This window comes from Nelumbo lutea, chromosome 6, assembly GCF_056320005.1.
Source record: "Nelumbo lutea isolate HS-2025 chromosome 6, American lotus-T2T, whole genome shotgun sequence".
In the NCBI taxonomy this organism is placed as follows: domain Eukaryota; kingdom Viridiplantae; phylum Streptophyta; class Magnoliopsida; order Proteales; family Nelumbonaceae; genus Nelumbo; species Nelumbo lutea.
The window spans coordinates 24408865-24435614 of record NC_142689.1 but is presented as its reverse complement, the minus strand read 5'-3'; the positions used below and the strand labels follow the sequence as shown (position 1 = coordinate 24435614).

The window sequence follows — 26750 nt, the reverse complement described above, 5'->3', positions numbered from 1 at the left end:
GATTAGGGTTTCTCATGTGAGTCTGATCCAGCCAACCACATGAGAGTTTCCTAGGGCTAGAAGACTAAGAAGGATCGGCTGATTCTTGGAGGCTACTGGTAGTGTGCGGCTACTACTAAGAAGATTGTAGAAGGTTGGGAGAGCTCCAGTAGTCTGGAGGAATTAGAAAAGGCTTCGGATCCTCAGGATTAGGGTTCTACATCAGACAGAAGGTGGCGGCCAGAGATTTTCTTTCATAAAGTAAGTTTTTGCTTGAAAATAACCTTGAAAGAACCATCTTGGTCTACTCTAAGAGGTGCGGCTGGAAAATCTTTCTTTTCTCTTTAGGGTTTTGAGAGAAAACCCTAAAATTCAGAATTGTCGTTGGTTTTAGATCAGATCTGAACTGGGTTCATACAGAATTCTGTTTTTCTTCAAAACCTTAAAATTCAGAACTGTTGTTGGTTTCAGATTAGATCTGAACTGGGTTCATACAGAATTTTGTTTTTCCCTTGTTTGTGGAAGACCTAGGCTGGCTGTTATCAATTGTTTAGGTGCTGTTTTCTATTATAGTAGCTTCAAAAGTTTTTGTTGCTAATTCTTAACCAAGAATGGAGTTCAAAAATCAGGGGGAACGTGTTTTTGGGACTAGCAATTCTGGTAACATGTCTGAGAATGCACTTCAGATTACAACTGTGAAGTTTGATGGATCCAACTACTTGGAATGGGCCTAATCGGCCATGATGGGTATTGGGGGTAGAAGAAAACTTAGCTACCTGTTGGGAGATGTGAAAGAACCATCTATGGAGGACCAAATGTATACCAAATGGGTTTAGGAAAACTATTTGGTTATGACATGGCTGTGCAACTCTATGCAGCCACATATCAGCCGAAACTATTTGTGGGCAAAAACAGCCAAGGAAATGTGGGATGTTATGAAAAAGACCTACTCCCAACCCCTTAATGTTGCTAGGGCCTATGAATTGAAGTATGAGGCTAATAACCATAATCAAGGAGAGAAACCAGTCTCCTTTACTTCTCTACTTTGAAATCTTTGTGGCATGAAATTGACCACCTAGAAACACTTGAGTGGGAAAGTCAGAAGGATGCATAGACTCATAGAAAGCAAGTTGAAAGTAATAGGGTTTTTGAATTCCTAGCTGGTCTGAATCTTGACTATGATATTGTGAAACAGCAAATACTAACAAGGACAGTGTGACCTTATCTCAAGCCTACTCATTGGTGCATAGTGAAGAGACTAGGAAAAAGGTTATGATGCAGCATCAGCCCTTCCCACCAGCCTTGGCAGCAGTTAAACCTAAGTCTGGGGATGATACAAAAAGGGATATAAAGAAGGAAGATAAGAGGGATCTAGTGTGTGAACATTGCAAGAAACCTAAGCATACTAAAGACACATGTTGGAAGTTGCACCCTCATCTAGTCCCAGCAAAACTGAGGAACAAAAGGGGTAATGCCCATATGGCTGTTAATACCGATTTTGCATCCTCATCGGGCACAAAAGGTACACCTCTAGACACCTTAGTTGTTGTTCGGGCTGCCCTAACACAGTTGGAAAAGGAAATTGGGAATTCAGCTCAATCATCTCAGTAATCATCAGCTCCTTCCACATCAGCCTTTGCTCATTCAAGTACTCAGGCCTCAGCTTACCATGCTTCAACTCCAAGTAACAATAAACATTGTTGGGTAATAGACTCAGGTGCATCTAACCATATGACTAGCTTGCCATCACTGTTCACTACCTATCACTTATCGCCTGGTAGAGATAAAGTGTCCATTGTTGATGGTTCCCTTGTTCCCATTTCTGGAAAGGGAGACATCAAGTTGTCTAATACCATTTCCTTATCTTCAGTTTTGCATGTTCCTAAGCTTGATTCTAAGTTTCTTTCAGTCAGTAGTATTACAAAATATCAAAATTGTCCAGTAACCTTCTTCCCTGACCGATGTATTTTTCAGGACTTGGAGACAAGGAATGTGATTGGGACAGGCCATGAGACGAATGACATCTATCTGCTTGGAGAGAGTTCTCGTTGGAAAAATCATGAAGATAGGAAGTCTTTTGTTTCTCAGTCTGTCAGTTCGGTTATGCTTTGGCATAATCGGTTAGGTCATTTATCCTTTCAGTCTTTGAAAAGTTTGTTTCCTAATTTGTTTGAGTCTGTTCAAATGTCAAATTTGAGATGTGAGAGTTGTGAGCTTGTAAAGCATTGTAGAACATCTTATTCCTTGAGTAATAAAAGAAGTAGTAATTCTTTTGATGTTGTGCACACCGATGTTTGGGGCCCGTATCACATCCCTTCTATGGGGGGGTACAGATATTTCTTGTTGTTTGTTGATGACTATACCCGTTTTTCTTGGGTTTACCTTATGCGTTCTCGAGATGAGGTTCCTACTCTGACACTGACCTTTCATCAAATGATTTAACCCAGTTTGGGGTCAAAATCAAAACCCTCATATCCAATAATGCGAAAGAATACTTTACTAGGTCACTGGCCTCTTATCTACTTGATCATGGGATTATTCACCAGAGTACTTGTCCTTATACACCACATCAGAATGGGGTTGTCGAGAGGAAGAATAGACACATATTGGAGGTGGCTAGAAGCATTATGTTTAACTACAATGTGCCTATCCGTTTCTGGGGCGATGCTATTCTTACAGTAGTGTATCTCATTAATCGAGTTCCTTTATGGGTTCTTGACATGAAGCCTATCTTTACCCTTCTATACCCCGATAAAGAATTATTTGTTGTTCCCCTTAAAACCTTTGGTTGTACTTGCTTTGTTCAGATTCTTGGACCTCATCGTTCCAAATTTGATCCTAAGGCCTCCAAATGCATCTTTCTCGGTTATGCACAAACTCAAAAGGGTTATTGCTGCTATGAACCTACTTTCGGGAGGAAATTTGTCTCGATGGATGTTACTTTCTTTTAGGAGGTACCTTATTACCCTAGGGTTTTTCCTTAGGGGGAGAGTAATGAGAGTGGGGTTAACTCGTCAGAAGTTTCTTTACCCATTCCATTGAGTGATGAGGGATGTAATGGAGAGGGTTGTCAGAGGTGCCAGGATTTGAGAGTCTATCACAGGTGGTGGAGGCAAGTTGATTTTGGCCATCAGCAGTCCAGGTTAGCCCCAGTTCCTTCTACAGATCCAGATCCAGGTACCACAGTCCCTTTATCAGATCCAGGTTTCCCTGAGATACCTTCCACTATTGCTACTTTACCTTCTTTAGATGACCTTGACCTCCATATTGTAATCCGTAAAGGCAAACGGCGTTGCACCACATCCATAGCTCGCTACATTTCCCAGTTTTTGTCCTATAATCGCCTATCTCCCTCTTACAGGTCCTTTCTCACATCCATTGTTGATATTCCTATTCCTAGAACAGTGCAGGAAGCCTTATCAGTTCCCGAGTGGAAAGATGTAATGAAGGTTGAAATGGATGCCCTTCTGAGGAATAATACTTGGGAGCTAGATGACCAGTCTAAAGGAAAAAAACCGGCTGGGTGCAGATGGGTATTTACTGTGAAAGATAATGTTGATGGTTCCATTAAAAGATATAAGGCCCGGTTAGTTGCAAAGGGATTTACTCAGACTTATGGTGTAGACTACTTGGTGACTTTTTCTCTAGTGGCAAAGATGACCACTATTCGAGTTCTGTTATACCTTGCAGCCAGTTATTCTTGGCCCTTGTTCCAGATGGATGTTAAAAATTCCTTCCTCAATGGAGACTTACAGGAAGAAATTTACATGCAATTACCTCCTGGATTTTATGATGCAGAGACAAGAAGGTTTGTCGGCTGAAAAGGCCTTGTATGGACTAAAGCAGTCCCCCAGAGCTTGGTTTGATAGATTCAGACAAGCCCTTGAAAAATTTGGCTATGTATAGCCCAGTCAAACCATACATTGTTCATTAAAAGAGTGGATTCTTCCTTGACCTTGCTTGTTGTATATGTGGATGATATTGTGGTGACAGGGAATGATAACAGTGAGATTGAGTCTCTTAAACAACTCCTACATTAAGAGTTTGAGGTGAAAGATCTGGGAGAGCTACGATACTTCTTGAGTATTGATGTTGCTAGATCTAAACACGGGATCTTTATTTCTCAAAGGAAGTATGTTCTAGATCTATTAACAGAAACTGGAAAGTTGGGTGTTAAGCCTGCAAATGCCCCTATTGAACAGAATCACAAGATCATTGTAGAGGGTGGAGAGCCTCTTGAAGACAAAGTTATGTTCCAATAGTTAGATGGAAAACTCATCTATCTTTGCCTCACACAACTGGACATCAGTTATGGAGTCGGCGTTGTCAGTCAATATATGCACTCTCCTAGAACTACTCACCTCCTTGCAGTTGAGAGAATATTAGCTTACTTGAAGAGATGTCTAGGTAGAGGTATATTATTTAAGAATAATGATTACATGAAGATAGAGTTCTATATATATGCTGATTGGGCTGGGAGTGTTGATGACAGAATGTCTACCTCAGGATATTGTGCCTTTGTAGGAGGTAACCTTGTCTCCTAGAGGAATAAAAAACAAAGTGTTGTTTCTCGTTCTAGTGTTGAAGCTGAATATAGATCTATGGCTAATGATGTGGATGAAATCCTATGGCTAAAGTCATTATTTGAAGAATTGGGTGTTGATTATGAGAAGCCTTAATGTTGTATTGTGATAATCAGACTATTATTAATATAGCTCATAATCTGGTACAGCATGACAGAACAAAACATATCGAAGTCGATCGACATTTTGTTGGAGAAAGGGTTTCGTAGTCGTCGTCATCGTAGTCGTAGTCACAGTGGTAGTAGTACTGGTAATGGTAGTGAAAGTGGAAGTGGTAGTGGTAGTCCTGGAGGAGTCTCGTTCTAGTGCTGAAGCTGAATATAGATCTATGGCTAATGGTGTGGCTGAAGTCATTATTTGAAAAATTGGGTATTGATTATGAGAAGCCCTTAATGTTGTATTGTGATAATCAGTCTGTTATTAATATAGTTCATAATTCGGTACAACATGACAGAACAAAGCATATCAAAGTCAATCGACATTTTGTCAGAGAAAGGGTTTTGTCTCAAGATGTGTCTCCCGTATATCACCTCCAGCATGCATTTCGCAGATCTTCTCACCAAGGCTGTTCCAAGGAAGAAATTAGAGGCAGACCTATGCAAGTTGGGAATGACAAATATCTATTCCCAACTTGAGGGGGAGTGTAGAGAACACTGATGTGGACCCCACTGCTGTGGTCCCCACTGCTGTGGTCCCCACTGCTGTGGTCCCCACTGTGTTCGTATGGCAGCATAGCATATATTTTCTGTTTATGTCAGTGTTTGTTGGTAGTTATTTCTGTTTTGTTGTTACAGCTTGTTATTTCAACTTTATTATTAGTTTATTTGCCATGTAAGCAATAAGGGCAATTCAGCCCTTTTACAATTAGTCAACATATATAAATATTAAGAGTGGGTCGGCAGACTATTGACATTGGCCCTCTCTTTCTTTTCTAATACCCTTCGTGTGTTTCTGCTTTTCTCCCTCTCTTCTTCTTCTTTTCTTCTTTTGAAATCTTTTCTTTTACTTTCGAATTCAAGACTGATTGTAGTCTTGATCGACTACTTTTTCAAACTGTTTCAGGGGGGTCAGTTTAAGGCCCATCTACCCCTTGAACCAGATCAGACCCCGAAACACCTGTAATAGGAGCATATCCAATATGCCCCAATACGTTGTGATTTTTCATCCTTGATTAGATATTTTTTTGGACTGTTCTATCCCAAATACTTGTATTTGGACAACTAGTTCCTTGAGGTCCTTCTCTTCTACCTCTTTCTTCAACTTTCTTACCTCCTCCCTCATCTTACCACTAGCATTTCCGATCAAAGAGATTGAGTAGACCTATTCACCCTAAAACTAGGACCTTTTGTTGGGGGATATTTCATAGAAAACTCAACACTTATAACAATCCGGAAAAAGAAGTCGAGCTGGTGCTTATCCCCTTTTGTGTGTCCTTTGCTATGCTAGTGGAGAGACTGCACACCATTTACTAGTCTTACGCTCATTTGTTTCTTGTACTTGACAGTGGTTTTTATTACTCTTGGTTGTAGATGGACACCCCTAATAGATCTAGTCAGTTTATTCTCTTTGATTACCTTTACAATGCTAAGAAGAAGAGGGAGAATCATGTGGCAATGCACTAGGACAACACTTTGTACAATTTGGGAAGAAAGAAATGCAAGATTATTCACTGGGAAGAAAAGCACCAAAGAGGCAATTATTGAAAGGGTAACAGAGAAAATGGTGCATTGGGTGAAAACAATGGATCTTTTTTCCCTTTCCTTTATGGAAAACATTTCATGAGGATGGCACGGTTGGAATAGCTTAGCAAGGACCAAGTGAAGTTAAGTTTCAATCGCAGATCCTTAAGGGGATCCTGGACATTCTGGGGTAGGCAGTGTTTTTAGAAAGAAAATAGCACCATATTGGCAATCTTCTCAGATCCAGCTTGTCACGGACACTTTTTGAGGGCTCAATTGCTAGCTGCTTTACAAGACTTGGCTAGCAAGAATCCTAAATCTTAGGAAGCTAGAAATTGAAAGAGACTCCAAAGTAGTTTTGAATTTGATAAGGGAGAAAGCTTTGTGGTCGCATAGACATGCAATGAGGGAAATCAAAGGTCTAGAGAGATGGAGACAACGTTAAAGTGGGTCCAAAGGTCAGCCTATTCTCTTGCTGACCAACTACCAGAACAAGGAGTATACAGGGAAGAGATTTTATGGGCCAAATTGTAATATGAATATTATAGTAGGGTAGATGGAGTTGTCTCAAACCTAAGCATGGATGTATAGATTATAGAAAGACATAATTAATAAAAGTTACCACTTACTAATAAAAAAAAAAAGTTTATCAGGAGGTGCTAGACTACTAGGTGGCCGTGATAATTTCCATAATTATATAGTAAATTTGTGATTTACTTTTGTTTAGGTGATTTCCGGTTTTTAATTTTCTTTTGAATGTGACTTGTGAGACTAAAATTATATAAGGTGTTTTCACAGATGGTAAGAGGGATTATTTCTTATACAAACAATCTAGTTTCAGGTTTAATAGGTCTAGGTTTTGTCCTAAATCTGGTAATGATCTTTTCTTAGTAATTTAATGGGATTTTGTTGGAAGTGGATTTGATGTAACCAGACACTGGAGGATACAACACTCTTTCCTTGGCCAATTGATTTCCTTTTTTTTTTTTAAGATATTGCAGTCATAGTTTTCAAGGCGCCAAAGCTAGGCTAAGCGACTGGGAGGTGGCTTGTCACCTTGTTGCCTAATCGCCTAAGCAATGGATTTTTTATGTTAAAAACATAGATCCTAGGGTAGTTCCCTAGGCATCATAACCATATTTCTTTAATGATTATTCTTGATGTTCATAAGAAAAGTATAAATTTCATATTAAAGTTTAGAAAATCAACATATTCATGAGAAGAAGGAAAATAAAATTCAAAAAATATAGGGGCAGAACCCTTATTTTTGTTATAGGAAAAGAAGAAAATAAAAAGTAATAGTAGTAGTAGTAGTAGTGGTAGTGATAGTCGTAGTAGTAGTAGTAGCGGTGGTGACAGTCGTGGTAGTAGTAGTAGTAGTAGTAGTGGTGGTGGTGGGGGTGGTAGTAGTAGTAGTAGTAGTAGTGGTGGTGGTGGGGGTGGTAGTAGTAGTAGTAGTAGTGGTAGTAGTGGTAGTAGTGGTAGTAGTAGTAGTAGTCGTGGTAGTAGTGGTAGTCGTCGTCGTAGTCATAGTCATAGTCATAGTTGTAGTCGTAGTCATAGTCATAGTCATAGTTGTAGTCGTAGTCGTAGTCGTAGTCATAGTCGTAGTCATATTCGTCATTGTCGTGGTCGTGGTCATGGTAGTGGTAATGGTCATAGTGGTCATTGTCATAGTAGTCGTGATTGTGGTAGTGGTAGTGGTCGTAGTGGTCGTGGTCGTGGTCGTGGCAGTAGTGGTAGTGGTAATGGTAGTGGTAGTGGTGGTAGTGGTAGTGGTAGTGATAGTGGTGGTCGTAGTGGTTGTGGTCGTGATAGTCGTGGTTGTAGTAATGGTAGTAGTGGTAGTGGAAGTGGTGGTAGTGGTAGTGGTGGTAGTGGTGGTGGTGGTAGTGGTAGTGGTAATGGTGGTCGTAGAGGTGGTGGTCGTTGTAGTGGTAGTGGTGGTAGTGGTAGTGGTAGTGGTAGTGGTGGTAGTGGTACTAGTGGTGGTAGTGGTGGTGGTAATCGTAATCGTAGTCATAGTAGTAGTAGTAATAGTAGTAGTAGCAGTAGTAGTATATAAACACAAAATGATTATTTTAGTTTAATAATGTCTATTTTATAATTCTAATCTCAATAAAGAATGAATAAAAAGTATTTTATAGTAGGAAGTTGAAAACTGCCTGGCGATTAGGCAAGGCAAGCCTCAAAGGTCACCTTGTTGCCTAGGCATCACCTTGACAACTATGATTGCAGTTCATAGGGAAAACAATTCAAGCCTTAGAATTGATCCACTGGCCTCTCCCCAAATGAGTCTATGTATACAGGGAACAAAAAAAAGTAAATGCAGTTTATTGTATGAGATGAATCAGATTGACACTGCCCTCAAGATAAAGACGTCAAATAGAAAATTATTACTAAAAAGAATAGTATAATATTGTTTTTGATCCCTTCATCTCCTCCCTTAAAGTGGAGATCGTTATATTTCTTACATGCCTGGACGTTCTCCAGGAAATGGAAAATCATAGTTTCACTCACATGTCATTACCATATCACATCATGGAAATACAATGATTTCTTAATAGTTTCCTTCCAAGTAATTTTCAAACACAATGCCACATTCTTGAAAATTAAATTCTTATAGATGTTTCTCTATTTGTGGAGGTTTCTTTGGAGGGGGGGAATATTTCATAATTAATATAAGCATTACAATGCCTCTTAAAGGTCTTGTATTTCCTTTGCTTCTGGATTATGCTAATTGACTGACTACTTGTATTCCTGTGACTTTTTACTGTGAGCAGAAGGAAATGCTTAGGATTTTTTGATTTCAGCTGCCACATACAATATATATGTATGACTTGGATACTAATGTTTGGTTTACTGTTGGCGATTTTTCCCACTGGTAATTCTTTTTATTTCTCTATCTTGTTAAGATTTCCTTTATAAAATGGAACAAAAGCATATAAACTATATTCGGAGTTGCAGTGGTTGTGCTTCTTTGGCTTTTACATCAAAAAGGACTTTTTGACCCTATTTACGACTGGTGGGATGACCGAGCTAAGGCAGGGAAGCGGAGAGATTATTTTGATCCGAAGTATAGGACAGATGTTGGTCCATCTCAAATTCGTCTCCACAGGTATCATAAGCAAGAAGGAAGGCACCATGCTCACCATGAGCCTCGCAAGCATAGTCATATTGAATCAGGCACTGATTATTATCATCTCTACCATCCTCATAAAGACAGACACAAACATGGAGGTAAAAGTGATCCTTACCCAAAAAGAAGCAGGGATGGTCAAATCAATGAAAAACATGAACACCCCAGCCTCAGGAAGGAAAGGAAGACTCTAAGAAGACCATCCAAAGTGGCTAGGAATAGTGAAGAGAAACCAAGACGCATATGACAAACATAAAAATGGTCAACTGGAGCACCGCATCCATTTTAAGACAAATTTTAGCAGAGAGAGAACAATGGCAATCTTTTAGGACCATTAGCTGCAGGTGCATGGTATTTTCATGTCCACTGATAATAGTTTACATTGTTCACTTCACCAGGAAGCTCTTTTCAGTTTCTTTCTGTATATTAGGTAGGGAAAAGATAAATTTGCACAAGATCCTGATATTAAAAACATTTTTCATTAATTGTTTTATGTAGATTCTCATATTGACAAGTGTTTTACATGATCTGGATTTTCATTCATTCCTTTATATGTGATATATCCATTCATTCCTTTTGGTCAAAAGCAGTGATTTTGGAAACCCCCAGCATGGTGGCTCTAGCCGTACAAACAACTGGTTTCTAGCATCGATATGGCTTTGTGCTGTGATATATCCAGGGATCATGCTTTCATTTCTTCTCTGAAATCTGAAAGTGAAAACCATTGGGAAACACCAACCCAGGCGTACGAAGTATGTCTCCTCCGCTGACTGCTGTCCACCTGGCAAATTTAGATGTCAAAATTGAGAAATCACTCTGGCATAAACACACCCAAATATGTCATAAAAGTGAACCTACCTATACTTTGTAACCAAGCAGTGAAAGAAGACAGCCATCTGCATCTTGGTGAAGTCCGTTCCAGCACAATATCTCATCCCACCGCCAAAAGCCATGAAATGTTTGGTTGCACCATTTAGTTCCACCCCCTGCTTATTGCATTTATTTTGACAAAGCAAGAAATCAGAAAAGAAAGAAGAATAGTAAGTTGATAAATAACAGATCTAGTTCCTTATATCCCATCTCCATGGATTAAAAGCAAGTGGGTCTTCATACTTGGCAGGATTCAAGTGGACAGCTGGAGGACAGACAATAACCCCCCAGCCTGCTGGAATTGTATATCCTGCATCAATACAGTTTTTAAGTATATTCTGGTTCAACGAGACCAATCAGTAACATAAGCTTGATTTAGTATCAGTTGATAGGTTAAATTACCCTTAAAATGGATATCATGCAATGCTTTTCTGAAAATTCCAGGGACGATATTTGCCAGCCTAACTATTTCGTGAATAACCTGAAACTTTCTTTAGCCAGATAGGTTTTTTTTTTTTTTTTTTTTTTAAAGCAGGCAATGGAATTATGGAAGCAATACTAAAGACTGAACTAGGAATGGTAAGAAAAAGCAAAGACTGCCTAACCTGAAATGTGAAAGTCATTGATTTGTAATCTTTCCATGTAAGCCCAGAATCACCATTCTCCTTTCTTCTTAGAATAGCCTCGTGCTCTTCCTGATAGATAATAGATTAGGAGCAGCATTTAAACCCAATGTCAAGTGAGGTTAATACAAGCTATACCTATGAATGAGGTACTGTCATATAGATGGAAGTTATCACATACCGTCAGCCTTTTCAGCACTGAAGGGTGGTCTGAGAGAAACTTCATGCCTAAGGTTAGAGCCAGGGAAGTCTCAAAGCTAGCAAAGAGAAGCAAAAACATCAAATCCAGAGCAATAGACTCTGTTAGAACGGTTCCTTGTTTCTCTAGTTCTTCAACGACGAGATCAAAGTAATCCCCATGGCGCTTCTCAGGCATTGCACGTCTCTCCACTAGCATATCCTTCAGCAGCTTCATTGCCATCTTCCGCCCCTGGACAAAACGTTACAGTTAAAACACCGGCTACCCAACTGAGTAAAGTACACATTTGGGATATGCAGAAGTCCAAGCACCTGCAAGCATTTATGATATTGTGTTCCAGGAATATCCAGAGGGAAAGAGATGAGTCCTTTTATGAAGGCAACAAAGTTCTCCCTCAGATTCTCTGTCGACTTGGTTGCATCACAACCGATCAGCTTCTTTGCTGTCAGATTAAATATCATCTGCATAATAAGCCAACAAATTAACACAATTACTCTCCATGCATGAACATTTTATGTGAGTTTCAGAGGACAAGAAGAGTTGGGTGTGTCTCAATACTTACAGTTGAAATGGCTTCCTTTATTTCCACAGTATTCTGGCATGTCCACAGATGTAAACTTTTCCTTGCTGCCTCTTCCACTTCTGGGAGAAGCTTTTCTTTCAGGTTTTCAGGACCGAACAGATTCAAAACCAGATTCTTAATGTACTAGTACATGAACCCATGCAAGGAACCCACATTCTGTCGTCCAAAGATCTCTGTAAAGGTGCCCGGATACCAGCTCTGCAACAAGCGTCCTTCTTGTTGAAAGATGAAGTAATTGAGATCCGAATCCGTTGATATTACGACGAGGTATCCGAATCCGTCCGGAAAACTGGCCCATATCTGAAAAGTGAAAGAGAGCAAATTCTATCTAGTCAGGACCCTATATATATATATATATATATATATATATATATATAAATCTTTTCATGATCACTTTCATATCTTTTCATACTTTTCCGTTCTCTCTTTTATAAAAGGAGGAATGTCCGACGAGGTATTGGGAGCAAAGAACTGAAGGGTCTCTCCCAGTAGTGGCAAGCCCATGGAACCAGGTGGGAGCTTTCCATTGCATCTGGGGCTTCTCCAGTTGTAAACCCAATGTATAATGCATGTGATAATGAAGGCCCCTATGCATAAAGCAACAGACATATCTCTTAATATGTACTTTTATTGTATGTAAATACAAATCAACAGAAGTGTTACTACTGGATCCAAGCAAAGTCAGTACTGCTGGGACGGGTTTTTATACAGAGAAAACAAAGGTGGTTAGCTGGTTCCTGCCTTCCTGGTGGTGAGGCAGACAGATAGAACTAAGATAATAAGAGAGCTGGGTGGCTTGGCCGCAGATGGGAGAAGAGAAAATTAAGGAGGGGAAAGACTGCTATTGCATGCATCTCAGAGTCTCTGGGGGACTTCTTAAATAGAAATAATATATATATATATATATATATAAGCTTGCTATCTTTGCTTTTCTGTAGTTGGCTGCTCAAAGGGCTCTATAAGTGATTGGGAATAAGACAGAATAGATAGAATAATGTTGTCTGGAGACTGCCCGCCCATTATTCTTGTCAACCAGTCTTGTATTAAAATGTGAGTGGGGTAGAGTTTTATTAAGGCTTGCATGACAAAGGAATGTGAAGCTCACAGGATGCTTCCGGCCAGCTGATTCCTTCAGTTGCTAGCCTCCTTGTTGTTTCTTGACTACACAGACCCCACGCCCCATGAATTAGTTAAAGATCTCCTAAAATAAAAGGTTAAACTGTTCTGTATCTTACTCTATTTAGTTTTAATATGCCTTGACCTCGATTGCTTACCTGTCATTTTAGGGTTTAAAAGTACACATAATAAAAAGCTCTGAATTGCATTGCAGGCTTTCTCGTTCACGCATTTCGATGGAAAACTGTAGGAGCACAAGGCAAAAATAAAGCCTTCTTTAAAGGTTTGTGGTGTAGTAGACCTCTTCCCTAACTCTAGGGGTGATACTGAAAGGGATATAAAGAAGGAAGATAAGAGGGATCTAGTGTGTGAACATTGCAAGAAACCTAAGCATACTAAAGACACATGTTGGAAGTTGCACCCTCATCTAGTCCCAGCAAAACTGAGGAACAAAAGGGGTAATGCCCATATGGCTGTTAATACCGATTTTGCATCCTCATCGGGCACAAAAGGTACACCTCTAGACACCTTAGTTGTTGTTCGGGCTGCCCTAACACAGTTGGAAAAGGAAATTGGGAATTCAGCTCAATCATCTCAGTAATCATCAGCTCCTTCCACATCAGCCTTTGCTCATTCAAGTACTCAGGCCTCAGCTTACCATGCTTCAACTCCAAGTAACAATAAACATTGTTGGGTAATAGACTCAGGTGCATCTAACCATATGACTAGCTTGCCATCACTGTTCACTACCTATCACTTATCGCCTGGTAGAGATAAAGTGTCCATTGTTGATGGTTCCCTTGTTCCCATTTCTGGAAAGGGAGACATCAAGTTGTCTAATACCATTTCCTTATCTTCAGTTTTGCATGTTCCTAAGCTTGATTCTAAGTTTCTTTCAGTCAGTAGTATTACAAAATATCAAAATTGTCCAGTAACCTTCTTCCCTGACCGATGTATTTTTCAGGACTTGGAGACAAGGAATGTGATTGGGACAGGCCATGAGACGAATGACATCTATCTGCTTGGAGAGAGTTCTCGTTGGAAAAATCATGAAGATAGGAAGTCTTTTGTTTCTCAGTCTGTCAGTTCGGTTATGCTTTGGCATAATCGGTTAGGTCATTTATCCTTTCAGTCTTTGAAAAGTTTGTTTCCTAATTTGTTTGAGTCTGTTCAAATGTCAAATTTGAGATGTGAGAGTTGTGAGCTTGTAAAGCATTGTAGAACATCTTATTCCTTGAGTAATAAAAGAAGTAGTAATTCTTTTGATGTTGTGCACACCGATGTTTGGGGCCCGTATCACATCCCTTCTATGGGGGGGTACAGATATTTCTTGTTGTTTGTTGATGACTATACCCGTTTTTCTTGGGTTTACCTTATGCGTTCTCGAGATGAGGTTCCTACTCTGACACTGACCTTTCATCAAATGATTTAACCCAGTTTGGGGTCAAAATCAAAACCCTCATATCCAATAATGCGAAAGAATACTTTACTAGGTCACTGGCCTCTTATCTACTTGATCATGGGATTATTCACCAGAGTACTTGTCCTTATACACCACATCAGAATGGGGTTGTCGAGAGGAAGAATAGACACATATTGGAGGTGGCTAGAAGCATTATGTTTAACTACAATGTGCCTATCCGTTTCTGGGGCGATGCTATTCTTACAGTAGTGTATCTCATTAATCGAGTTCCTTTATGGGTTCTTGACATGAAGCCTATCTTTACCCTTCTATACCCCGATAAAGAATTATTTGTTGTTCCCCTTAAAACCTTTGGTTGTACTTGCTTTGTTCAGATTCTTGGACCTCATCGTTCCAAATTTGATCCTAAGGCCTCCAAATGCATCTTTCTCGGTTATGCACAAACTCAAAAGGGTTATTGCTGCTATGAACCTACTTTCGGGAGGAAATTTGTCTCGATGGATGTTACTTTCTTTTAGGAGGTACCTTATTACCCTAGGGTTTTTCCTTAGGGGGAGAGTAATGAGAGTGGGGTTAACTCGTCAGAAGTTTCTTTACCCATTCCATTGAGTGATGAGGGATGTAATGGAGAGGGTTGTCAGAGGTGCCAGGATTTGAGAGTCTATCACAGGTGGTGGAGGCAAGTTGATTTTGGCCATCAGCAGTCCAGGTTAGCCCCAGTTCCTTCTACAGATCCAGATCCAGGTACCACAGTCCCTTTATCAGATCCAGGTTTCCCTGAGATACCTTCCACTATTGCTACTTTACCTTCTTTAGATGACCTTGACCTCCATATTGTAATCCGTAAAGGCAAACGGCGTTGCACCACATCCATAGCTCGCTACATTTCCCAGTTTTTGTCCTATAATCGCCTATCTCCCTCTTACAGGTCCTTTCTCACATCCATTGTTGATATTCCTATTCCTAGAACAGTGCAGGAAGCCTTATCAGTTCCCGAGTGGAAAGATGTAATGAAGGTTGAAATGGATGCCCTTCTGAGGAATAATACTTGGGAGCTAGATGACCAGTCTAAAGGAAAAAAACCGGCTGGGTGCAGATGGGTATTTACTGTGAAAGATAATGTTGATGGTTCCATTAAAAGATATAAGGCCCGGTTAGTTGCAAAGGGATTTACTCAGACTTATGGTGTAGACTACTTGGTGACTTTTTCTCTAGTGGCAAAGATGACCACTATTCGAGTTCTGTTATACCTTGCAGCCAGTTATTCTTGGCCCTTGTTCCAGATGGATGTTAAAAATTCCTTCCTCAATGGAGACTTACAGGAAGAAATTTACATGCAATTACCTCCTGGATTTTATGATGCAGAGACAAGAAGGTTTGTCGGCTGAAAAGGCCTTGTATGGACTAAAGCAGTCCCCCAGAGCTTGGTTTGATAGATTCAGACAAGCCCTTGAAAAATTTGGCTATGTATAGCCCAGTCAAACCATACATTGTTCATTAAAAGAGTGGATTCTTCCTTGACCTTGCTTGTTGTATATGTGGATGATATTGTGGTGACAGGGAATGATAACAGTGAGATTGAGTCTCTTAAACAACTCCTACATTAAGAGTTTGAGGTGAAAGATCTGGGAGAGCTACGATACTTCTTGAGTATTGATGTTGCTAGATCTAAACACGGGATCTTTATTTCTCAAAGGAAGTATGTTCTAGATCTATTAACAGAAACTGGAAAGTTGGGTGTTAAGCCTGCAAATGCCCCTATTGAACAGAATCACAAGATCATTGTAGAGGGCGGAGAGCCTCTTGAAGACAAAGTTATGTTCCAATAGTTAGATGGAAAACTCATCTATCTTTGCCTCACACAACTGGACATCAGTTATGGAGTCGGCGTTGTCAGTCAATATATGCACTCTCCTAGAACTACTCACCTCCTTGCAGTTGAGAGAATATTAGCTTACTTGAAGAGATGTCTAGGTAGAGGTATATTATTTAAGAATAATGATTACATGAAGATAGAGTTCTATATATATGCTGATTGGGCTGGGAGTGTTGATGACAGAATGTCTACCTCAGGATATTGTGCCTTTGTAGGAGGTAACCTTGTCTCCTAGAGGAATAAAAAACAAAGTGTTGTTTCTCGTTCTAGTGTTGAAGCTGAATATAGATCTATGGCTAATGATGTGGATGAAATCCTATGGCTAAAGTCATTATTTGAAGAATTGGGTGTTGATTATGAGAAGCCTTAATGTTGTATTGTGATAATCAGACTATTATTAATATAGCTCATAATCTGGTACAGCATGACAGAACAAAACATATCGAAGTCGATCGACATTTTGTTGGAGAAAGGGTTTCGTAGTCGTCGTCATCGTAGTCGTAGTCACAGTGGTAGTAGTACTGGTAATGGTAGTGAAAGTGGAAGTGGTAGTGGTAGTAGTGGTAGTAGTGGTAGTAGTGGTAGTCATCGTCGTAGTCGTAGTTATAGTAGTCGTTGTCGCGGTCGTAGTGGTCGTGGTCGTGATAGTGGTAGTGGTAATGGTCGTAATGGTCGTAGTCGTGGTAGTGGTAGTGGCAATGGTCGTAGTGGTCGTGGTCGTGGTAGTCGTGGTCGTTGTAGTGGTAGTGTTAGTGATAGTGGTAGTGGTAGTGGTAGTGGTAGTAGTAGTGATGGTAATGGTGGTAGTGGTAATGGTAGTGGTAGTGCTCGTAGTGGTCGTGGTCGTAGTAGTCGTGGTCGTTGTAGTCATGGTCGTAGTAGTGGTATTTATAGTGGTAGTGGTAGTGGTAGTGATAGTGGTGGTCGTAGTATTAGTCATAGTAGTAGTGGTAGTGGTGGTCGTAGTATTAGTTGTAGTAGTAGTGGTAGTGGTAGTGTAGTGGTAGTGGTGGTCGTAGTGGTCGTGGTCGTGATAGTGGTAATGTTAGTTGTAATGGTAGTGGTCATTCTTGTTGTGGTCGTCGTAGTCGTGATCGTAGTAGTGGTAGTCGTAGTCGTAGTATTAGTCGTTGTAGTAGTGGTAGTGGTGGTCGTAGTGTTCGTGGTCTTGATAGTGGTAATGGTAGTGGTAGTGATAGTGGTCGTAGTAATAGTGGTCATGGTAGTCGTGATCGTAGTAGTGGTAGTGGTAGTGGTGGTAGTGACAGTGATAGTCGTAGTCGTACTAGTAGTCGTAGTGGTAGTGGTAGTGGTAATGGTAGTAGTGGTGGTAGTGGTAGTGGTGGTGGTGGTGGTGGTGGTGGTGGTTGTGGTAGTGGTAGTGGTAGTGGTGTATGACTTGGATACTAATGTTTGGCTTACTGTTGGCAATTTTTCCCACTGGTAATTCTTTTTATTTGGCTATCTTGTTAAGATTTCCTTTATAAAATGAAACAAAAGCATATAAACTGTATATGGAGTTGTAGTGGTTGTGCTTCTTTGGCTTTTACATCAAAAAGGACTTTTTGACCCTATCTACGACGGGTGGGATGACCGAGCTAAGGCAGGGAAGCGGAGAGATTATTTTGATCTGAAGTATAATGTTGGTCGATCTAAAATTCATCTCCACAGGTATCATAAGCAAGAAGGAAGGCACCATGGTAGACAAAATAAAAGGAGCAGCCACCATGCTCACCATGAGCCTCGCAAGCATAGTCATATTGAATTAGGCACTGATTATCATCATCTCTACCACCCTCATAAAGACAGACAAACATGGAGGTAAAAGTGATCCTTACCCAAAAAGAAGCAGGGATGGTCAAATCAATGAAAAACATGAACACCCCAGCCTCAGGAAGGAAAGGAAGACTCTAAGAAGACCATCCAAAGTGGCTAGGAATAGTGAAGAGAAACCAAGATGCATATGACAAACATAAAAATGGTCAACTGGAGCACCGCATCCATTTTAAGACAAATTTTATCAGAGAGAGAACAATGGCAATCTTATAGGACCATTAGCTGCAGGTGCATGGTATTTTCGTGTCCACTGATAATAGTTTACATTGTTCACTTCACCAGGAAGCTCTTTTCAATTTCTTTCTGTATATTAGGTAGGGAAAAGGTAAATTTGGACAAGATCCTGATATTAAAAACATTTTTCATTAATTGTTTTATGTAGATTCTCATATTAGTTTATAAAAATAATATATATATAAGCTTGCTATCTTTACTTTTCTGTAGTTGGTTGCTCAAAGGGCTCTATAAGTGATTGGGAATAAGATAGAATAGATAGAATAATGTTGTCTGGAGACTGCCCGCCCATTATTCTTGTCAACCAGTCTTGTATTAAAATGTGAGTGGAGTAGAGTTTTATTAAGGCTTGCATGACAAAGGAATGTGAAGCTCACAGGATGCTTCCGGCCAGCTGATTCCTTCAGTTGTTAGCCAGCTTGTTGTTTCTTGACTACACAGACCCCATGTCCCATGAATTAGTTAAAAATCTCTTAAAATAAAAGGTTAAAATGTTCTTATCTTACTCTATTTAGTCTTAATATGCCTTGACCTCGATTGCTTACCTGTCATTTTAAGGTTTAAAAGTATACATAATAAAAAGCTCTGAATTGCATCGCAAGCTTTCTTGTTCACGCATTTCGATGGAAAACCACAGGAGCACGAGGCACAAATAATGCCTTCTTTAAAGGTTTGTGGTGTAGCAGACCTCTTCCCTAAATTTGAGAATATAGGGGTTCTAAGGATCTGATTTGACAAAATATATATATCTTATCAATAGCAAACCTTCTTTTTTCTGGTAAAAATAGGCAATCTTAGATCATCACTGGAATGTAATGACTAATGGGTTTCACCAAACTCTTGAAAATCTTCCCAATATCCATGATAAATACTCCAATATCTAGCTGATGGTGTGCTTTGACTCTCTCTCTCTCTCTCTCTCTCTCTCTCTCTAATTATCTATCTAAATATCTATGTATGGTTTAATTTTTTAAGTGTGTAATATCTCATGTAAGTGTGTGTTCCAACAACTGTGAAGTAGTAGTGGTGGTAGTCGTAGTCGTATTAGTTATAGTAGTCGTAGTCGTATTAGTCGTCGTCGTCATAGTCGTAGTCATAGTGATAATGGTACTGGTAATGGTAGTGGAAGTGGTAGTGGTAGTAGTCATAGTAGTTGTAGTAGTAGTGGTAGTCGTCGTCGTCGTAATCGTAGTCATAGTCGTTGTCATAATCATAATCGTAGTCATAATAGTCGTCGTCATGGTCGTGGTAGTGGTAATGGTCATAATGGTCATGGTCGTGATAGTGGTAGTGGTAGCGGTAATGGTTGTAGTGGTCGTAGTTGTCATGATCGTAGAAGTGATAGTGGTAGTCGTCGTCGTAGTAGTGGTAGTGATATTGGGGGTCATAGTGGTCGTGGTCGTGGTAGTCATGATCATAGTAGTGGTAGTGGTAGTGGTAGTGGTAGTGGTGGTAGTAATACTAGTAGTGGTAGTAGTGGTATTGGTGGTGGTGGTGGTGGTTGTGGTAGTGGTAGTGGTAGTGGTAGTGATAGTGGTAGTGGTAGTGGTGCATGACATGGATACTAATGTTTGGTTTACTGTTGGCGATTTTTCCCACTAATTCTTTTTATTTAGCTATCTTGTTAAGATTTCCTTTATAAAATGGAACAAAAGCATATAAACTGTATATGGAGTTGCAGTGGATGTGCTTCTTTGTCTTTTACATGAAAAAGGACTTTTTGACCCTATCTACGACTGGTGGGATGACCGAGCTATGGCAGGGAAGAGGAGAGATTATTTTGATCCGAAGTATAAGACAGATGTTTGTCGATCTCAAATTCATCTCCACAAGTATCATAAGCAAGAAGGAAGGCATCATGGCAGACAAAATAAAAGGAGCAGCCACCATGCTCACCATGAGCCTCGCAAACAGTCATATTGAATCTGGCACTGATTATTATCATCTCTACCATCCTCATAAAGACATACACAAACATGGAGGTAAAAGTGATCCTTACCCAAAAAGAAGCAAGGATGGCAATCTTTTTGGACCATTAGCTGCAGGTGCATGGTATTTTCTTGTCCACTGATAGTAGTTTACATTGTTCACTTCACCAGAAGCTCTTTTCTTTTCAGTTTCTTTCTGTATATTAGGTAGGGAAAAGATAAATTTGCACAAGATGAAAACATTTTTCATTAATTGTTATATGTAGATTCTCATATTGGTAAGTGTTTTACATGATCTGGATTTTCATTCATTCCTTTATATGTGATATATCCATTCATTCCTTTTGGTCAAAAGCAGTGATTTTGGAAACCCGCAGCATGGTGGCTCTAGCCGTACAAACAACTGGTTTCTAGCATCGATATGGCTTTGTGCTGTGATATATCCAGGGCTCATGCTTTCATTTCTTCTCTGAAATCTGAATGTGAAAACCATTGGGAAACGCCAACCCAGGCGTACGAAGTATGTCTCCTCCGCTGACTGCTGTCCACCTGGCAAATTTAGATGTCAAAATTGAGAAATCACTCTGCATAAACACACCCAAATATATCATAAAAGTGAACCTACCTATACTTTGTAACCAAGCAGTGAAAGAAGACAGCCATCTGCACCTTGGTGAAGTCCGTTCCAACACAAAATCTCATCCCACCGCCAAAAGCCATGAAATGTTTGGTTGCACCATTTAGTTCCACCCCCTGCTTATTGCATTTATTTTGACAAAGCAAGAAATCAGAAAAGAAAGAAGAATAGTAAGTTGATAAATAACAGATCTAGTTCCTTCCTTACATCCCATCTCCATGGATTGAAAGCAACTGGGTCTTCATATTTGGCAGGATTCAAGTGTACAGCTGGAGGACAGACAATAACCCCCCAGCCTGCAGGAATTGTATATCCTGCATCAATACGGTTTTTAAGTATATGCTGGTTCAACCAGACCAATCAGTCACATAAACTTGATTTAGATCAGTTCATAGGTTAAATTACCCTTAAAATGGATATCACGCAATGCTTTTCTGAAAATTCCAGGGACGATATTTGCCAGCCTAACTACTTCGTTAATAACCTGAAACTTTCTTTAACCAGTTAGTTTTTATTTTATTTTATTTTTTTTAAAGCTGGCAATGGAATTATGGAAGCAATAACTAAAGACTGAACTATGAAGGGTAAGAAAAAGCAAAGACTGCCTAACCTGAAATGTGAAAGTCATTGATTTGTAATCTTTCCATGTAAGCCCAGAATCACCATTCTCCTTTCTTCTTAGAATAGCCTCATGCTCTTCCTGATAGATAATAGATTAGGAGCAGCGTTTAAACCCAATGTCAAGTGAGGTTAATACAAGCTATACCATTGAATGAGGCACTGTCATATAGATGGAAGTTATCACATACCGTCAGCCTTTTCAGCACTGAAGGGTGGTCTGAGAGAAACTTCATGCCTAAGGTTAGAGCCAGGGAAGTAGTCTCAAAGCTAGCAAAGAGAAGCACAAACATCAAATCCAGAGCAATAGACTCTGTTAGAACGGTTCCTTGTTTCTCCAGTTCTTCAACGACGAGGTCAAAGAAATCCCCATGGCGCTTCTCAGGCATTGCACGTCTCTCCTCTAGCATAACCTTCAGCAGCTTCATTGCCTTCTTCCGTCCCTGGACAAAACGTTACAGTTAAAACACCGACTACCCAACTGAGTAAAGTACACATTTGGGATATGCAGAAGTCCAAGCACCTGCAAGCATTTATGATATTGTGTTCCAGGAATATCCAGAGGGAAAGAGATAAGTCCTTTTATGAAGGCAACAAAGTTCTCCCTCAGGTTCTCTGTCGACTTGGTTGCATCATAACTGATCAGCTTCTTTGCTGTCAGATTAAATATCATCTGCATAATAAGCCAACAAATTAACACAATTACTCTCCATGCATGAACATTTTATGTGAGTTTCGGAGGACAAGAAGAGTTGGGTGTGTCTCAATACTTACAGTTGAAATGGCTTCCTTCAGTTCCACAGTATTCTGGCATGTCCACAGATGTAAACTTTTTCTTGCTGCCTCTTCCACTTCTGGGAGAAGCTTTTCTTTCAGGTTTTCAGGACCAAACAGATTCAAAACCAGATTCTTAAGGTACTTGTACATGAACCCATGCAAGGAACCCACATTCTGTCGTCCAAAGATCTCTGTAAAGGTGTCTGGATACCAGCTCTGGAACAAGCGTCCTTCTTGTTGAAAGATGAAGTAATTGAGATCTGAATCCGTTGATATTACGACGGGCCTGCCCACCAAACTGGTCCGGAAAACTGGCCCATATCTGAAAAGTGAAAGAGAGCAAATTCTATCTAGTCAGGACCCTATATATATATATATCTTTTCATGATCACTTTCATATCCATACCTTTTTCCAAACAAACAGATGGAAAACAGAAAGACAAAAATCACTTTCATACTTTTCCATTCTCTCTTTTATAAAAGGAGGAATGTCCGACGAGGTATTGGGAGCAAAGAACTGAAGGGTCTCTCCCAGTAGTGGCAAGCCCATGGAACCTGGTGGGAGCTTTCCATTGCATCTGGGGTTTCTCCAGTTGTAAACCCAATGCATAATGCATGTGATAATGAAGGCCCCTATGCATAAAGCAACAGACATATCTCTTAATATGTATTTTTATTGTATATAAATACAAATCAAGAGAAACGTTATTACTGGATCCAAGCAAAGGCAGTACTGCTGGGATGGGTTTTTATATAGAGAAAACAAAGCTGGTTCGCTGGTTAGCTGGTTCCTGGTGGTGAGGCAGACAGATAGAACTAAGATAATAAGAGAGCTGGGTGGCTTGGCCGCAGATGGGAGAAGAGAAAATTAAGGAAGGGAAAGACTGCTATTGTATGCATCTCAGAGTCTCTGGGGGACTACTTAAATAGACAAAGCTTGGAGTTACAACTAGTTTATAAAAATAATATATATATAAATATATATATATATAAGCTTGCTATCTTTGCTTTTCTGTAGTTGGTTGCTCAAAGGGCTCTATAAGTGATTGGAAATAAGATAGAATAGATAGAATAATGTTGTCTGGAGACTGCCCGCCCATTATTCGTGTGAACCAGTCTTATATTAAAATGTGAGGGGAGCAGAGTTTTATTAAGGCTTGCATGACAAAGGAATGTGAAGCTCACAGGATGCTTCCGGCCAGCTGATTCCTTCGGTTGTTACCCAGCTTGTTGTTTCTTGACTACACAGACCCTATGTTCCATGAATTAGTTAAAAATCTCTTAAAATAAAAGGCTAAACTGTTTGTATCTTTCTCTGTTTAGCCTTAATATGCCTTGACCTCGATTGCTTACCTGTCATTTTAAGGTTTAAAGTACACATAATAAAAAGCTCTGAATTGCATTGCAGGCTTTCTCATTCACGCATTTCGATGGAAAACCGCAGGAGCACGAGGCACAAATAAAGCCTTCTTTAAAGGTTTGTTGTGTAGCAGACCTCTTCCTAAATTTGAGAAGATAGGGGTTCTAAGGATCTGACTTCACAATATATATATATATATATATATATATTATCAATAGCCAACCTTCTTTTTTTTTTTTTTGGTAAAAATAGGCAATCTTAGATCATCACTGGAATCTAATGACTAATGGGTTTCACCAAATTCTTGAAAATCTTCCCAATATCCATGATAAATACTCCAATATCTAACTGATGGTGTGCTTTGACTCTCTTTCTCTCTCTAATTATCTATCTAAATATCTATCTATGGTTTAATTTTTTAAGTGTGCAATATCTCATGTAAATGTATGTTCCAACCACTGTATATGCTTTAGTTTTGATTTTCCTTAATTATTTACTAAGAGTAGGAAACCTAAGCTAGTATATTGTGCTGATCAGTAACTTGTTTTGACACATAGAGCACCGTCCCATTGAGCCACGGGCTCGACCCAATGCAACAAGTACCAAAAATTTAGGTAGGTCACTGCGCATTATGACCCACCATTGATATTTATATATTAGTGGTGGTATAATTAGTACTTGTCATAGGGGGAGGGTACCCTATAAGACATAGGAGAATGGAATGGAATTTAGAGTGTGGAGTTGAGAGAACACGAAGAGGTGCTTGGGTACCCTATTCTTTCTAACGTTTTTGTAGAAAATCCAAGATTGGGACAAACTACAAAGAGGTGCTTTGGAATTCTAAGGCTCAGAAGAGATTGGCTTGAGTGGCTGGTCAATGTTTCCTGATGACAGTGATTTTGGTTGAGTTGGGCTTGCTTTTCCTGATGACACGGATTGCTTAACCGCCTGATGAGGGCTTGGGAAGGTCCCATTGAGCCTTGAGAGATGCACAAAGAGGGACAACTCACATTGGAACCATATGACTGTGACCCATGATGGAAAAGTTATTCAAGTATAAAATGCTTAGTGATTGCAAGTTTTCTAGAATGATGAATGAGCATTATTGATAAAAAAAATAAAAAATTGTAAAATACCAATAGGATGCTTTGGTTAATGGTTAGTTGACTTGGTCAAGAGAAGGGGAAGAAGCGGCCCCCATCTGTTTGGCATAACTCTTTGTGTTTTGGACCCACCCTACAAGGGTTTCTGCATAGAGAATTAGAGATCTCTTGGGTTAAATTGTGATTGGACTGTTCTACTTCTACCACTCCAAATTCTGCCCACTTGTTTTGTTTTGTCCAAACAGAAAAATTGCTGGACCCCATGATCGACCCATTTTGGTTTGCCACCTCAAACTGCTATTTCACAATAGGCATTATAGCTAGCTTATGTGGGCCTCCATCATTCCATGATAAATGGTACTTGTTCCTGTGTTTTTTCCAACTTTTCCCCTGGAAGACAGAAAGGCCATCACCTAATGTTGGTCCCAGCTGTCTGGGGGTTTTGAGAGGGGTGGACTGACACGGATCTGACCTTTGGCTTTTTTTTAAGCAGAAGGCGATGGCCACTCTCAGACTCCAACCTGCATTCTCACACTTATTAGCCCAAGATTTTACCACCATACTAAGTAGTGGCTTCTCACTATACGAAAGAATGGGATGACAAGTCCAGCTTCAAAATCTGATGGAGTGTCTCTCTCTCTCTGCCTTTAATTTTAATGGTAGTAGAAGAATTATCAATTCCAAAGAACTGTTGCATGACTTTGCAACAGTCACCGATGAGCCATCGCCCAACTTGAAAGTGCATCAGGTACAAAGTACAACATTACTCAGCTGTAATAGCATCAGCAAAGACAACAGCCTTAAAGTTGTTAAACCCATATTTTATGCAGTATGAAAATAATAATAAAATGTTAAAGCATCTCAGCCTACCTCTAAAAAATATTAAAAATATCTTTTGATTAAGTTTTCAGAATATTTATCAATGTTCATTGAATATATGTACAATATTGTGCCTATTTGATCCGGTCTCTCCCAAATTACCATCTCAGCAACTAGATACCGATATAAATAGAAAAAAAGAAAAAACTTTAGAAAAAATCTAAAGGAATATTATATAATATGGTTGGTTTTGTTTCTAATAACAAAAATAATTTCCACTTCAACAAAACATCCCCTAAATTAGGCAAATATTCTTGATATGTGATTCTTTAAAAGCAAGGTTCAAGGTATCAGTATTGCAATGTATACACAGACTAAGGTACAAACACATAAAACAACACCTCTTTTACTAATTTCTGAAATAATGTATCGTCAGAACAAATGGAAAAAGTAAAGAAATTGTGGAAGGTTTAGCATGGATACACTTAAGAAATTAATGCAAATCTAAATAAACTTAATTCTGATAATAAATTAATTCTTTCTCTTTTGTTTTAATATTCTGGTGTCTATATATGTCATGATCACATTTCCTGTGCAATTAGAAAAAAATCACATCAACTGATGTTTGGCTTAAAACAATGGAATTAATGTTTACATTTGATAGGGGAGATCAAATCAGCCCCCACAGTTTCCAATACATGGCGGGGATATATATGCTGTGGGACTTGTGGGGCGCAGTCTTGTGGGGGCTGATTTGAACTCTTCATAGGGTTGCATGCCGCCAGTGGAATTAAGCTTAATTACTCAAAATATTCCACCCATGCCATGAGTCAGCCACTTAGAAATCTGATATAATACACCACATCCCCAAATGACCCAATAATTGAGATGGTCACTCAGCATTCATCCAAATATGGAGATATAGGATCAAACCCACATATTTACAGGTTCTATTAGGTAAGCTCCAAATCGAATTTCCTGCCCACTACTTTCTATCCACCGTAAATTACAGTCAATACATCTCACAAATCAAAATGGGCGATGTGTGACTACAATTCACAGTGGGTAGAATGTGGGTTGAAAAAGTGAATAGCAAATTTGGGCTCGGAAAGTTCAGTGGACACCCTGCTATGTCCCAACCCCTTTATTTTACATGTGTAATATGTTATACAAAAATAAAAACCATATTTCAAAACTTACATAGTTTATTACTTTCTTCAACTTTACTCCTTTTCTACTTAAACAGTTAAACCCACCCACTTCCTGCTTTAATTTACATAAGATTTGAATATTGGTCTGAATGTTTGTAAGCTCTTTATCTGGGCCACAATATGGTCGAAAAAAGTCCACATTTCCGGATGGGCATGT

At 39.5% G+C, this 26750-nt stretch overlaps 2 protein-coding genes, 1 long non-coding RNA gene and 1 pseudogene across 9 annotated transcripts in view; 2 read left to right on the top strand and 2 right to left on the bottom strand.

Moving 5' to 3' along the window:
• HAP2 (hapless 2) overlaps positions 1–9923 on the top strand; it is a 126199-nt gene extending 116276 nt beyond the window's left edge. Inside the window, exons 17-18 of the mRNA XM_088949774.1 lie at positions 9025–9125; positions 9209–9923. Coding sequence (XP_088805900.1) covers positions 9025–9125; positions 9209–9627 — 520 coding nt within the window. The 3' untranslated portion in view covers positions 9628–9923. The remainder of the gene's footprint in view (positions 1–9024; positions 9126–9208) is intronic.
• LOC148847993 (cytochrome P450 87A3-like) lies at positions 9841–12406 on the bottom strand (annotated as a pseudogene). Its single transcript, XR_016100757.1, has 9 exons — positions 12068–12406; positions 11635–11955; positions 11384–11533; positions 11055–11303; positions 10856–10945; positions 10653–10731; positions 10494–10560; positions 10239–10366; positions 9841–10161 (listed from the first exon to the last, which is right to left on the bottom strand). The product of XR_016100757.1 is annotated as a cytochrome P450 87A3-like (transcript).
• A 7647-nt stretch (positions 12407–20053) lies between these two features.
• LOC148847991 (uncharacterized) lies at positions 20054–25441 on the top strand. Of its 2 annotated transcripts, XR_016100759.1 has the most exons (3): positions 20054–20192; positions 23509–23577; positions 25057–25441. It is a non-coding gene; the product is annotated as an uncharacterized LOC148847991 (long non-coding RNA). The 2 variants fall into 2 exon arrangements; XR_016100758.1 differs by lacking the exon at positions 25057–25441 and having other exon boundaries at positions 23509–23664.
• LOC148847992 (cytochrome P450 87A3-like) lies at positions 20292–23645 on the bottom strand. 5 transcript variants are annotated; one of them, XM_088949776.1, is made up of 10 exons: positions 23454–23645; positions 22559–22733; positions 22098–22422; positions 21847–21996; positions 21515–21766; positions 21316–21405; positions 21111–21189; positions 20913–21019; positions 20694–20821; positions 20292–20617 (listed from the first exon to the last, which is right to left on the bottom strand). In XM_088949776.1, exons 1-10 carry the CDS (start codon positions 23479–23481, stop codon positions 20527–20529), a joined length of 1425 nt encoding a protein of 474 aa, XP_088805902.1. In that variant the 5' UTR covers positions 23482–23645; the 3' UTR covers positions 20292–20526. The 5 variants fall into 5 exon arrangements, with proteins under 5 accessions (XP_088805902.1, XP_088805903.1, XP_088805904.1 ...); XM_088949777.1 differs by lacking the exon at positions 23454–23645 and adding an exon at positions 22813–22998; XM_088949778.1 differs by lacking the exon at positions 23454–23645 and having other exon boundaries at positions 22507–22996.
• Positions 25442–26750: the final 1309 nt, after the last annotated feature.